Consider the following 13,582-nt stretch of genomic DNA (forward strand, 5'->3'; position numbering starts at 1 on the left):
CAGAGAGAGAGGGAGTCACAGACGGAAACAGGCTCCAGGCTCTGAGCTGGCAGTCAGCACAGAGCCCGATGCGGGGCTCGAACCCACGAACCGCGAGATCATGACCTGAGCGAAAGTCGGACGCTTAACCGACTAAGCCACCCAGGCGCCCCAGCAACTTTATGTTTATGTCAGGAGCTCTATCTGGGTTTGAAAACTCCATGTTGTATGAGCTCAATATGACAGGGACCCCCACTTAACCTCTGGAAGAGGGTCTTGTGCTGTGGCTGGAACTGGTTTGTCCCAGGAGAGCAGTTGCACGAACACCTGGGGGCTTGGAGGACATAATGACAGACAACACGAAGCCAGCATCCAGTGAGCTGCTCTCAGCAGGGGCTCCTATGCTAGTGAACAGGGCAGTGCGGTGGTGCCTGTCAGCTCTCCTGCTGATGAGAGGCGGTGCCACCTCTCCCAGATGCACTCCAGGAAGGGACTGTCTCTTCCCATGTGATTCAGGTGATCCTCAGACCTCAGTACTTTCTATGGGCCTCTGTCCTCCTTTTCCACAAAGGCACTGATATACCCACCTGACTCCACCCAGCGATGGCAGGGGCTTCTGGGTCTTCAGTCCTTTAAATCCACGAATACAGGAGATTGACTTGTCATGGTTAACTTTCTGTGTCATCTTGACTGCGTCTTGGCTACCCTGATTAACCATTGTTTCTGTGGATGTCAGTGATGTGTTTTGAGAAGAGATTGGCATTTCCATCCGTGGTTTCTGTCTGCACGGGCATCACCCACTCCATTAACGTTCTGAATAGAATCCAATGCAGATGGAGGAAGAATTCCCTCATTTCTACTTCCCACGTGCATGTTTGAGCTGGAACATAGGTCTCCTCCCACCCTGTTCTGAGAGTTACATCACGCAGTCCCCATGTTCTCAGACTAGACACTAGTTCAGAATGAGACGAGAATTACACTGGTTTTCCTGGGTCTCCAGCTTGTGATTGTAGATCATGGACTTCTCAGCCTATGTAATCATGTAAACCAATGTTCTTAGGGTTCTATTCTATAAGAGATGATTTATTTCTTGTTTAGAGTAATTGAATAAAGCTGTAAGCCATTCAAAGTCCTGAGTAGCAAAGTGCCATGAAGGAAGTGTGCTGTTGTTTGACTGGGACCAGAGCTGGATGAGGAAAATGAGGACCTGTGGGATCCGTGGTCCTAGCTGCACAGTCGGTGCATCTGGGATCCTGTAAAGGTTCAGCTCATGTGCCTCAGGATACCTGTAATTCAAACATATTTAGGGATCGGAGGAAGCAATTGCAATCAACTGTGTCCATTGTGCACGTTAGTGTAGTTTTCCTATGACAACAAAATTTCTAATACAGAGAGTGAATAGGTAAGCACAGAATCGCGTGTCCAGAGAGGCTACCTGGGGGAAACTGCTGTGTGGAAAGGAAGCCCCAGACACTGACAGGAAACCTGCCCTTAACCTCCATCTGCACCAGCTCCAGGGAATACAAACCAGAATTGTGCAGAGTGTGCGCCTCCTGGTGGTCTTGATCCCCTTCTACAGGGAGGTTTGTGTCTGGGTTCACACTGACAGCCCTCACTGTGTCTGTCACACAGAAATACGTGCCCGTGTCCTCGACTCTTAGGTTGCTCATCTGTAGATCCACTGTGTTCTTGGCGTTGTCTCTGGAGATGGTGAATTGGCCCTTCACGGAGTCTGCATAGCATGTGCTACTTCCACCAGTATTAATATATGCAACCCACTCCAGCCCCTTCCCTGGAGCCTGGCGGACCCAGCTCATGTAGAAGTTGCTGAAGGTGAATCCGGAGGCTGCACAGGAGAGTCTCAGGGACCCTCCAGGCTTCACCAGGCCTCCCCCAGACTCCACCAGCTGCACTTCACACTGGACACCTGCAGACACAAAGACATCCTGGTCAGGAAACTGTCACACATCTAGTGTTTCTCACACTCATATCCATTCACACACTCAGTGTCTCTAGTTCACCTTGAATTACCTTTTAAAAGAGCAACAAGGAAAGCCCAGCCAAGCACAATCTCCATGGTGAGATGTCTGTGTTCTGTCCTGATCACACAGTGGGAAAACCTGGGACTCCCAGGGCTGGGGCTCCTCTCCCAGCTGCAGGGTTGGGGCTGGGCCGGTTTAATCAGCACAGGCAGCGCCCTATTTGCATATCCTCTGTCTATATATCAATCTCCAGGCTTAGATTTGATTCTTTAAAAGTAAATGACAGGGTTAAGGAGGCACTTCTAGGCCACTGTGTAGACGGTACTTTGACAGTATTTAAAATTCTTATCTCTGAATTCTTTTTTTTTTTATAGCTTAAAAAAATTTTTTTAATGTTTTATTCATTTCTAGGAGAGAGAGAGAGACAGCGTGAGCAGGGGAGGGTCAGAGAGAGAGGGAGTCACAGACTGAAACAGGCTCCAAGCTCTGAGCTGGCAGTCAGCACAGAGCCCGACGCGGGGCTCGAACCCACAAACCGCAAGATCATGACCTAAGCGAAAGTCGAACGCTTAACCGACTAAGCCACCCAGGCGCCCCTCTTATCTCTGAATTCTTACATTTGCTGGTATGTGTGTGTTTTTACATGTTTTCATCAACATAGGTCATTTTCACTCTACAAGCATTTTATATTCTTTTTGAAGTTTAGTCCAAAACACTTTATTCTGCGCCATTTAAATTGTATAATTTTGGTATTTCTTTTGTATATATTTTCAAACTGGTTTGTGGAATCATAGCTCTTTTTGTTGCTTTTTATTTTCTATCCTGCAGTTTTCCCTCATTCTTCGAAATTGGTTCTAATATTTTTTGTGGTATCTCTAGTGTTTTGTTATGTTTAAGATCATGTCCTTTGCAAACAGGTAATTTTTCTTTCTTCTTACTGATTTAAATGTCTTTTATTTCTATTTATTGCCTAGTTTTTCTGGGTACATCTTCCAGTTGTAGGAGCAGAAAGATTTTCTTTTCTTTGCTTCTGGGTGTTCACCCAGTCTAAGGATTCAATTGACATAAGAGAGATCTACAGGAGAGAATAAATTTCATTTTGCGAGTACATGCGCTTCCTAATAATACGACACCCAGAGACTGAACAAAGCAGGTGGCCTTTGTGGCTTTCAGACAACAAAACATTGGATTTGTAAGGAATCAAAGCAAAGGTATGGTTTTGGAGTATTAAATTAGTCACCAAGTAACTAGGTTCATTTGGACAGCCTTCTTGTCCCTAAGTCCCCTGTTCTGGTGCTAAGGGTGGTTCTCCCCTCCTGGGACTGAGAAGGAAGCTTTCTCAAGGGAGATTTATTTCCTGTTGTCAGGGGACAGGTGAGGGTCCAAGTGTCCTCGGAAGTGACTATTTTTTAAGTGACTCTCATTCAAACAAGCAAAATGACAAGATGATAATTTGAAGTGGCATATTTATTCTTCACATTTTTATGTGAATACTTATGTTGCGGGAGATCACATTGCCTGCCTTCTGATGTGACAAGTAGGCTTCAGTAGTTAACTGTTAAATATTCTGTCAAGTATGGGCCTTTCATAATGGCCACGGTGAAGTTGAGGTAATTTCCTTCTGTTCCTTTTTAACAGAGCTTTTTTAAAATGTTGAACACGCGTTGAATTTTGTCTAACGGTTACGAATCAATTAATGATGATATAGATTCAATTATTCTCTCTGTTAATGTAGAGCATCAGATTTATACATTTGTACATGTTGAAGAATCCTTGCTTTTCAGGGATGGATCACAGTGGATTATCATGTATAATCCTATCAATGTGCTGTTGTATTCAATATGCTCGAAATTTATCAAGGAATTTTGTATGTATGTTATTCTGGGATATTGGCCTGTATTTCCCCTTCTTGTGGTGTCTTTCTTTGGCGTTGATGTAAAAGTAATGCTTTTCTCAACAAATGCATTTTGGAATGTTCTTTTTCATCAGTGTTTTGTAGTAGTTGGAGATATATTCGTGTTAATTTTTCTGTAAATATTGGTCGAGATCATTTTCTCACACCATACACAAAAATAAACTCAAAATGGATAAAGGACCTGAACGTGAGACATGAAACCACCACAACTCTAGAGGAGAAATCAGGAAACAACCTCCTTGACCTCAACCGCAGCAATTTTTACTTGACACATCCCCAATGTCAAGAGAATCAGGAGCAAAAATGAACTATTGGGATTTCATCAAGATTAAAAGCTTCTACACTGCAAAGGAAACAATACATAAAACTAATAGGCAACTGATGGAATGGGAAAAGATCGTTGTAAATTACATATCAGAAAAAGGGCTAGTATCCAGAATCTATAAGGAACTCATCAAACTCCACACCCAAAAAAACCCAAAAAATCCAGTGAAGAAATGGGCAGAAGATATGAACAGACACTTCTCCAAAGAGGACATCCAGACGGCCAACAGACACATGAAACGATGTTCAGCATCCCTCCTCATCAGGGAAATACAGGTCAAAACCACACTGAGACACTACCTCATGCCGGTCAGGATGGCTAAAATGAGCAAATCAAAGGACTCTAGATGCTGGCGAGGATGTGGAGAAACGGGCACCCTCCTGCACTGTTGGTGGGAATGTAAACTGATGCAGCCCCTCTGGAAAACAGTGTGGAGGTTCCTCAAAAAATTAACAATACAACTCCCCTATGACTCAGCAATAGCACTGCTAGGAATTTAACCAAGGGATATAGAAATGCTGATGCATAGGAGTACATGTACCCCAACGTTCATAGCAGCACTCTCAACAATAGCCAAAACCTGGAAAGAGCCTAAGTGTCCATCAATGGATGAATGGATCAAAAAGATGTGGTTTATCTATACCATGGAATACTACATGGCAATGAGAAAGAATGAAATCTAACCATTGTAGCAACCTGGATGGAACTTGAGTGTGTTATGCTGAGCGAAAAAAGTCAGGCAGAGAAGGACAAATATCATATGTTTGCACGTATAGGTGGATTTTTTTCTTTACCTGTATATTTTGCCAAATTTCTTATGAAGATATCTCCATGTTGGCCTGCTTTTGGTGGTTTTGATGGAAGGACTCCTGGGTGTGGACGTCCATTTCCTTCCCCAGTTTGGGAAATTTTTCTACTATAATCCGCTCAGATAAACCTTATGCTCCTTCTTTATCCAAATTTCTTTGGGACTCATTTGAAAAGAATGTTCCTACACTTTATGGAGTTGCTTACTTCACTAAGTCTACATTTGTGATACAATATTTCAATTTTCCTCTACTTTCCTGCTTCATTATTCCCCTAATTTAATCTTCTATATCACTTATTTGTTCCTTTGACTCTTCCATCCCCGATGTTCTTATTTACAGTCATTTTTGATTCTTGGTTCAGTATTTTTTCAATTCCATCCTAATTATTAAATATTTTCTATCTGCAGTTAAAGTATCCCTCATATCTTCTATGCTGTTTTCAAGAAGATCTATGGGTTTCAGGCATACTACTTATATGTCTTGTGTTTAAATCCCTGGCAATGAGCTTTAATGTTTTTTTTCCTTTGAGATGAAGCCCTCCATGCTGACATATGTTGATGTTTTTGCCTTATTCTGTGTTTTAGAAAACCCTGTTATGTTTTCTGCTTCTAGAATGGTGGTTTATTAAGAAGAGGTCATATACTCTCCAGGTGCTGACTCTTCAGAAAACATATCTTGTGTGTGCTGTGTACACTGTACTGTTATGTGTTGGCTGCCCTTTCCCTCAGGCCATTCCTCTGCAGAGTTTCATCTTGCCCACAGTGACGAGTGTTTGGACCTTGTCCCCTGTGTGGTGAGTTTTAACTTCGTGTGTGTTGGCCACCAAAGAGACTGGATCCTTGAGTACCTGGGTGTCTCATTCAGTTAGTGTCTGATTTTCGCTCAGGTCATGATCTTGTGGTTTGTGAGTTAGAATCCCACATCAGGCTCTGTGCTCCAGGTCAGAGCATGGATCCTGATTTGAATTCTGTGTCTCCTTCTCTCTGCCCCTCCCCTGTTCACACTTTGTCGCTCTCTCTCTCTCTCACTCACTCAAAAATAAAATAAATGTAAAAAAAAAGGCTAGATCCTATTTCCCCTAGTGCTGAATCTATGATGTATTCTATGGTTAGTAGACTTGGTGAGTGTGGGAGTTTGTGCTGGTCTTCTGGGGAAGACGTCCAGTGCTGATTTGGTTTTCAGTCACACCTAACCTAATAATGAAGCACCTGAGGAGAGTAGGGTTCAGGGGTTTGATGTTAGAAGCTCAAGATTCCACTAGTAGGCTCTGTGCTACTCAGTGACGTCTGTCCGTGCTGTTGGTCGGGGAAAGTATTAGCAGCAGCCCATTGTTTCATTCTTGGAGAGGGATTTCCCATTGACCCCGTTCAGGAAGTTTTCAGTGAAGAGAGAACAATCTTTCATGAGCCCCAAGCCTCTGTCAGCGCCCTAAACTCACCTTGTATGTGTCTTAAGCATCTGTCCATCTGGTGGCATGGCGTTCCTGCATTTTCTCTCAGGAGACTTAGCTGGGTGTGAAAACAACCACTGTAGGGAAGCACAGTGGCATGTGCCCTCTTATCCGCAGGGGTGGGTATTGTGGCACTGCGGTCGATGCGGGATTGTCCCAGAAGGGCAGCTGCATGAACACCAGGGGGCTTGGCGTTCATAGGGAAGAACAGCAAAAAGCTGTCAGTCAGGTAGCTGCCCTCAGCAGAGGCTCCCGTGCAAAGAACCAGGCGGCGCAAGGCATGTGCAGGCTCTCCTCTCCCGTGAGAGTCAGTGCGACTCTTCCCAAATGCACTACAGGAAGGGGCCTGCCTCCCTCCCTGCGACCCAGAGAATCTCAGACCACTGTGCACTCACAGGCCTCTGCCCACCTCTTCACAGGAGCACCACGACGCCCACCAGGCTACACCCAGTGATGCCATGGACGTCTAAATCTTCAGTCTTTGAGATCCACATTTATGGGAGGTTGAGTTGTCCTTATTAACTTTATGTGTCATTTTGACTGGGTCATGGCTGCCCAGATTAACCATTGTTTCTGTGGATGTCTGAGTGTGTTTCCATAAGAGAATGACATTTCCATCCATGGTTTCTGCTTAAGTGGGCATCATCTATTCCATTGAGACTATGAATAGAATTAAATGTAGAGGGATGAAGACTTAAGCTCATTTTTACTTCTTGTGTGCATGCCTGGGCTGGGACATTGATCTCCTCCTACCCTTGGACTGAGAGATACACCATCAGGTCTCCATGTGTCAGACTAGACACTAGTTCAGAATCAGACAATAATTGTACCATTGATTTTCCTGTTATTCCAGCTTATTTATGATTGCAGATCATGGGACTTCTTAGACTATAGAGTCATGTAATCCAATGTGCTATGTATTCCGTGCCTCAGGAGAATATTGACTAATATATGGAGAAGCTATTGTAGTTTAAACAAAGCTGAAACTCATTTAAAGTCCTGAGCATCAAAGGGCCATGAAGGAAGTGCCATGTTCTTGGGACAAGAGCTGGGTGAGGATAATGAGGAGCTATGGGATCCTGTGGTTTTACCTGCAAAGTCAGTGAATCCGGGACGCCTGTAAAAGTTCAGTTGATGTGCCTCAGGGTACATATAATTCATTCATATTTAGAAACAGGAGTGAGCAACTGCAAGCAACTGTGTATTTTGTGCATGTTAAGTAGTTTTCTTAGAACAACAGTTTCTAATACAGAGAGTGAATAGGTAAGCACAGAATCATGTGTCCAGAGATGCTCCCTGGGGGAACCTGCTGAATGGAGATGAAACCCCAGACCCTGACAGGAAACCTGCCTGTGACCTCCATGTGCACCTGCTCCTGGGAAAATAAACCAGAACTGTGCATAGTGTGTGCCCCATGGTGGTGCTGATCCCCTTTTACAGGGAGGTTTCTCTCTGGGCTCACACTGATGGCCCCTCACTGTGTCCTTCGCACAGAAATACGTGGCTGTGTCTTCGACTCTCAGGTTGTTCATCTGCAGATACAGTGTGTTCTTGGCGTTGTCTCTGGAGATGGTGAATCGGCCCTTCATGGAGTCTGCGTAGCTTGTGCTACTTCCACTACTATAAATGTATGCAACCCACTCCAGCCCCTTCCCTGGAGCCTGGCGGACCCAGCTCATGGCATAGCTACTGAAGGTGAATCCAGAGGCTGCACAGGAGAGTGTCAGGGACCCTCCGGGCTTCACCAGGCCTCCCCCAGACTCCACCAGTTGCACCTCACACTGGACACCTGCAGACACAAGACATGCTGGTCAGGAAACTGTCACACATCCACCATTTCTCTCATTTATATCCACTTATACACTCAGTGTCTCTTGTTCACTACGAATTACCTTTTAAAACAGCAGCAAGGAAAACCCAGCCAAGCACAAACTCCATGGTGAGATGCCTGTGTTCTCTCTTGTCACCCAATGGGGACACCTGGGAATCCTGGGTCTGGGCTCCTCTCCCAGCTGCAGGGTCAGGGATGGAATGTTTTAATAAGAAAATGCAGGGCCCCATTTGCATGTATTCTAAGTATATATAAAGTTCCAGACTTATATTTGATTCTGTAAAATTTAAAAACATGGTTAGAGAGTCACATTTAGATCACTCTGTGTAGATGGCACTGTGACAGTATGAAGAATGCTAATCTGTGAGCATAGTTATATTTGCAAGCATGTGTGTAATTTGAAAAGTGTTTCATCAACATGGGTAATTTTGAGAATACACGTATTTTACATGCTTTTTGAGGTTTAATCCAAAATACGTTATTATATACCATTTTGAATGGTATAATTTTGTTATTTCTTTGCATAAAATTTATACTGATGTGTATAATCACAGGGTTTTTTTTTTGTTTATTTTGTATTCTAAACTTTTTCTCATTTTAAAATGTAGTTCTGATATTTGTTGTGGCATAGCTAGGGTTCTACAATGTTTAAGGTCATGTATTCTGGAAGCAAATAACTTTTCTTCCTTCTAACTGATGTAAATGCCTTTTATTTCTTTTTTATGCCTGATTTTTCTGGGACATCTGCCAGTTGTAGTAGAGGAAGATTTTTTCTTCTTTGCTTCGTGGTTTTTAACCTGTTCTAATAATTCAATTGACATAAGACATCTACAGGACAGAATCAATTTCTTTTTATATGTGCATGAGCTTCTTAATTATATGACATCCAGGGAATGAACAAAGTAGGCTTCATTTGTGACTTTCAGACAACAAAAAAACTGAATTTGTAAAGAATTAAAGCAATAGTGTGGTTTTTGGGTAGTAATTAGTCAGCAGGTAATAAGGTTTCTTTGCACAACCTTCTTGGCCCTAAAATTCCTATTCCAGTGCTAAGAATGGTTCTTTCCTACGGCACAGGGACGGGAGCTTTCCTGAGGGAGATTTGTTTCCTGCTCTCAGGGGGGAAAGGAGTGTCAAAGTGTCCTTGCACTGGCTATTTCCCAAAGGACTTTCATCCAAATAAGCAATGTGACGAGATGGCATATTTTGGGGTGGCATATTCTCCTTCGTGCTACCACGTTGAATACTTATTCTGGGCATGATCATCCTTGCTTGACTCCAGACTTGACAGTAAAGACTTCAGTAGTTGACTGTTGACTATGGTGCCGGGTGTGGGCTTTTCATAATGGCCGTGATTATGTGAAGGTGATTTCCTTCTGTTCATTTTTTATGAGTTGTTTTTAAATGATAAAAGTTTTTATGCCAGTGAGGATGGTGTAGATTCAATCATTCTCTCTATTAATGTAGGGCATCACCTTTATACATTTGTGTATGTGAAGGATCCTTGCAACTCAGGGATGAATCACACTAGGTTATCATGTATGGCCCCTTCAATGTACTGCTGAATTCAGTATGTTCAGATTTTGTCAAAGTATTTTGCATGTATTTTCATCTAAGATATTGGCCTGTAATTTCCCTTCTTGTGGTGTTGTCAGCTTTGGTGTGAGAATAATGCAGTCCTTATAAAATGCATTTGGATTGTTCTTTTTCATCAGTGCTTGGTAATAGCTAGAGAAGTAATGTCATTAGTTCCTCTTTAAATTCCTTTTTGGTAGGATTGGTAATAAAGCCATGAAACTCTGGGCTTTCTTATTATTATTATATTTGAGGGCGAAGGTTTTAGATCAAAGATTCGGTCTTCTTATTAATTTTGTTTTGTTCATTTTGTATGTTTTTATGAAAGTCATGGTGGATTTCGTAATTCTAGAAAATATGTCATTTGTTCTTGGTGATCTAATTGTTGGCCTATAAATATCTAAGTTCTTCTTTTATGATCCTTTTCATGTCTTTAGTCCAGTTATGACTCCTTTTTCAGTTATGATTGTATTTGTTTGTGTCTTCTCTATTTCTCTAGGCTACCTATGCTTTTTAAATTTCATATTGTTTCCCAAATACAAGTTTTAATGTAGTTGACTTCTTTTGTGTATTTGTAATAGTCTTTATTTTTCTCTGCTTTATCTTTTTATGTTAATTGTGTCAATAAAAATACCAATGACTTTATTAAAGGATTCTGTAAAATATGTTAATTTATATGGAGCCACAGAACACATGGAAATACAAAAACAATCATGAAGAGGAGCGAACCTGGAGATATCACACTTCTTTCTTTCTAAATATGTTGCAAAGGTACATTAGCTACAACAGTGTTCTGCTGTCATACAGTGAGACATATAGACAAGTTGAGCAGATTAGAAAGCCCAGAATTAAAACATGTAGATGCAGTCAGCAAATATTCCACTGGATTTTCAACAATACACAATAGGGAGGGGCGCCTGGGTGGCTTAGTCGGTTAAGCGACCGACTTTCGCTTAGGTCATGATCTCGCGGCTCATGGTTTGGAGCCCCGCGTCGGGCTCTGTGCTGACTGCCAGCTCAGAGCCTGAGGCCTATTTCAGAGTCTGTGTTTCACTCTCTCTCTGACCCTCCCCTGCTCATGTTGTGTCTCTCTCTTCTAGAAATAAATAAAAAGATATTAAAAAAAACTGTTTAAAAAAAACAATGCACAATGGGGAAACGTTAGTGTTTCTTTTTTTTTTTTAATAGTTTATTGTCACGTTGGTTTCCATATAACACCCAGTGCTCATCCCCACAAGTGCCCTCCTCCATGCCCATCAGCCCCTTTCCCCTCTCCCCCACCCCCATCAGCCCTCAGTTTGTTCTCAGCATTCAAGAGTCTCTCATGGTTTTCCTCCCTCCCTCTCCCCAACTATTTTTCCCCTTCTTCTCCCCCATGGTCCTCCGTTAAGTTCCTCCTAACCCACCTATACGTGCAAACATATGGTTTCTGTCCTTCTCTGCCTGAATACTACATGGCAACGAGAAAGAATGAAATCTGGCCATTTGTAGCAACATGGATGGAACTTGAGGGTGTTATACTGAGATAGTGTTTCTTAAAATTGTATTGATATCTACTTGCGGAATAATGGCATTTTGCCATAATCTTACATGAAACATACACGTAGACACAGAGAAACTGAAAATGAATCAAAGATTTAGCAGAACCCCTGACCCTAAGGGTATTACAAGAAAACAGAAAAGATAAACCTTATGACATTCACTTGATAATTATTTATTTGATATAAAAGAAAAATCACAGGCGCAAAACAAAAATAGACAAGTGGGACTACATCAAACTCGAAACTGTGCAGAGCAAATGTTAGCAGAGAAGGAAGGCAGTGTATGAAATGGGAGACATTACATGAAAAAATATTGAAAAGTTGTTAATATCCAAAATATGTAAAGGACTCCTTAATGTTAGTAGCAAAAATATAAAAAATATAACAATAACAGTAAACGAATACCCTGATTAATATTAGGGCTAAGCATGTCAATATCCATTTCTCTACAAAAGACAGACAAATGTCCATCAACCACGTGACTCGATGTTCAACATCAGAGAAATCCACGTCCAAACCACTGAGATATCACCTCTCAGCAGTAATCAAGGCTATTATAAAGTGAAACCAAACACAATGAGAACATATCACGTGTTGGTGAAGATGTGAAGAACAGGTAACCCTGGAAATGCTCTCGATGGGAGTGCAACTGCTACTGAAAACATTGTGCTGAAAATAACCTACTAAACAGATTCCAAATCTGTTCTAATATAGCTGACTTCATTTCTAGCTAAGTGTGAGGATGGTCTGGGCCTCATGTTGTGGGGAGAGGCAGGTGCAGCGACAGGTGGATTCAGTGGAGGATTCCTAACTACTCCAGGAGAATGGAACCCTGGCTACCAATAGTGTAAGACCAGATTCAGTGTAGACATTGATAGTGGTGCCTCTCCACTGGTTGTCTATGGCTTCCTGACCTGGATGGAGAGCAAAAACGGTGAAGTGTAGAAACAACTCTTTTCTCTCACAGGAGCACGGAGATACTGAATATGCTTGAGGGAGTGTCATGGAGCTCATGGAGATGCTGTGAGGTTTCGACAACCACAGGGCCATTATTCATGGTCTTCCTCCTTCATAGACATCAAAGGAAAACCTTAAAGAAGATAATAGAGACAGAAGTTGCTCAAATAAATTAAATTTAGAACACTTGATATGAGTCAGTCTTCTTTGTTTGAATATTATACATTTAAAAATGATATTCACGGATGCCTGGGTGGCTCAGTGGGTTAAGCGTCTGACCTCAGCTCAGGTCATTATCTAGTGGTTTGTGATTTTGAGCCCTGCATCGGGCTCTGTGCTGACAGCTCAGAGCCTGGAGCATGGTTCGGATCCTGTGTTTACCCTCCTTTCTGCCCCTCCCGTGATAATGCTATGCCTTTCTTTCCCAAAATAAATAAATATTCTTTAAATGGTATCTAGTGTCCTTGTAAATGCAGAGATGCCATGGTCTGATTCTATGAGCTGATTTATCACAGCACTTGGTCTCTGTCAAGGAAGGCACGACTGTTATAACCTTTCCCACTTAACATGAGAAGTCATCTATGTTTGTAAATGTTTAAAAAAAAAAAACGTTCGTACTGATTACTGTTCAGGATGAATTTTGCAGAACATGATGATAAAGATGCTCCACAAGAAACTGACCATGAAACACTACTGATTCTGGATATAAGCTGTGAGGTCTCAGGTGCCCCTGGTGACCTGTATGTGCCATGGTGTCTTGAATGCTGCATGGTTTCCTTAGCTCTCCCGGATGTCTCGAGTGCATCTGGTGACCTGTGTGCTTCTGGTGAACTGAGCGCCACCAGGGGATCTGAGTGTCCCCTGGTGACCTGAATGTCCCCTGGAGACCTGAGCATTCCCTGGAGATCTGAGAGCCCCGTGCAGACCTGAGCGGCTCCAGGATACCTGAATGTCCCATGGTGTCCTGAATTCCACGTGGTATCTTTAACTCCTCATATTTTCCTGAGCTCTCTGGTGAACTTAGCATCCTCTGGTGACTTTTAGGTAACCCTAAGGGTAATTGCACCACTTATGTGTAAGCTTGGTTCTTTAAAATCCCTTGTGACTTAAAAAAAATTTTTTTTAATTATTTATTTATTTATTTTCCTTTATAATTTATTGTCAGGTTGATTTCCATATAACACCCAGTGCTCATCCCCACAAGTGCCCTCCTTCATG

General features: G+C 42.3%; 1 gene segment (V, D, J or C); it reads right to left on the reverse strand.

Moving 5' to 3' along the window:
• Positions 1-3,016: 3,016 nt before the first annotated feature.
• LOC120225931 overlaps positions 3,017-13,582 on the reverse strand; it is a 43,495-nt gene continuing 32,929 nt past the window's right edge. The window contains 3 exon segments of the V gene segment in view: positions 3,017-3,036; positions 6,449-6,628; positions 7,923-8,249. Coding sequence covers positions 3,017-3,036; positions 6,449-6,628; positions 7,923-8,249 — 527 coding nt within the window.

This window comes from Hyaena hyaena, unplaced genomic scaffold, assembly GCF_003009895.1.
Source record: "Hyaena hyaena isolate Hyena2069 unplaced genomic scaffold, ASM300989v1 scaffold_1575, whole genome shotgun sequence".
Taxonomy (NCBI): domain Eukaryota; kingdom Metazoa; phylum Chordata; class Mammalia; order Carnivora; family Hyaenidae; genus Hyaena; species Hyaena hyaena.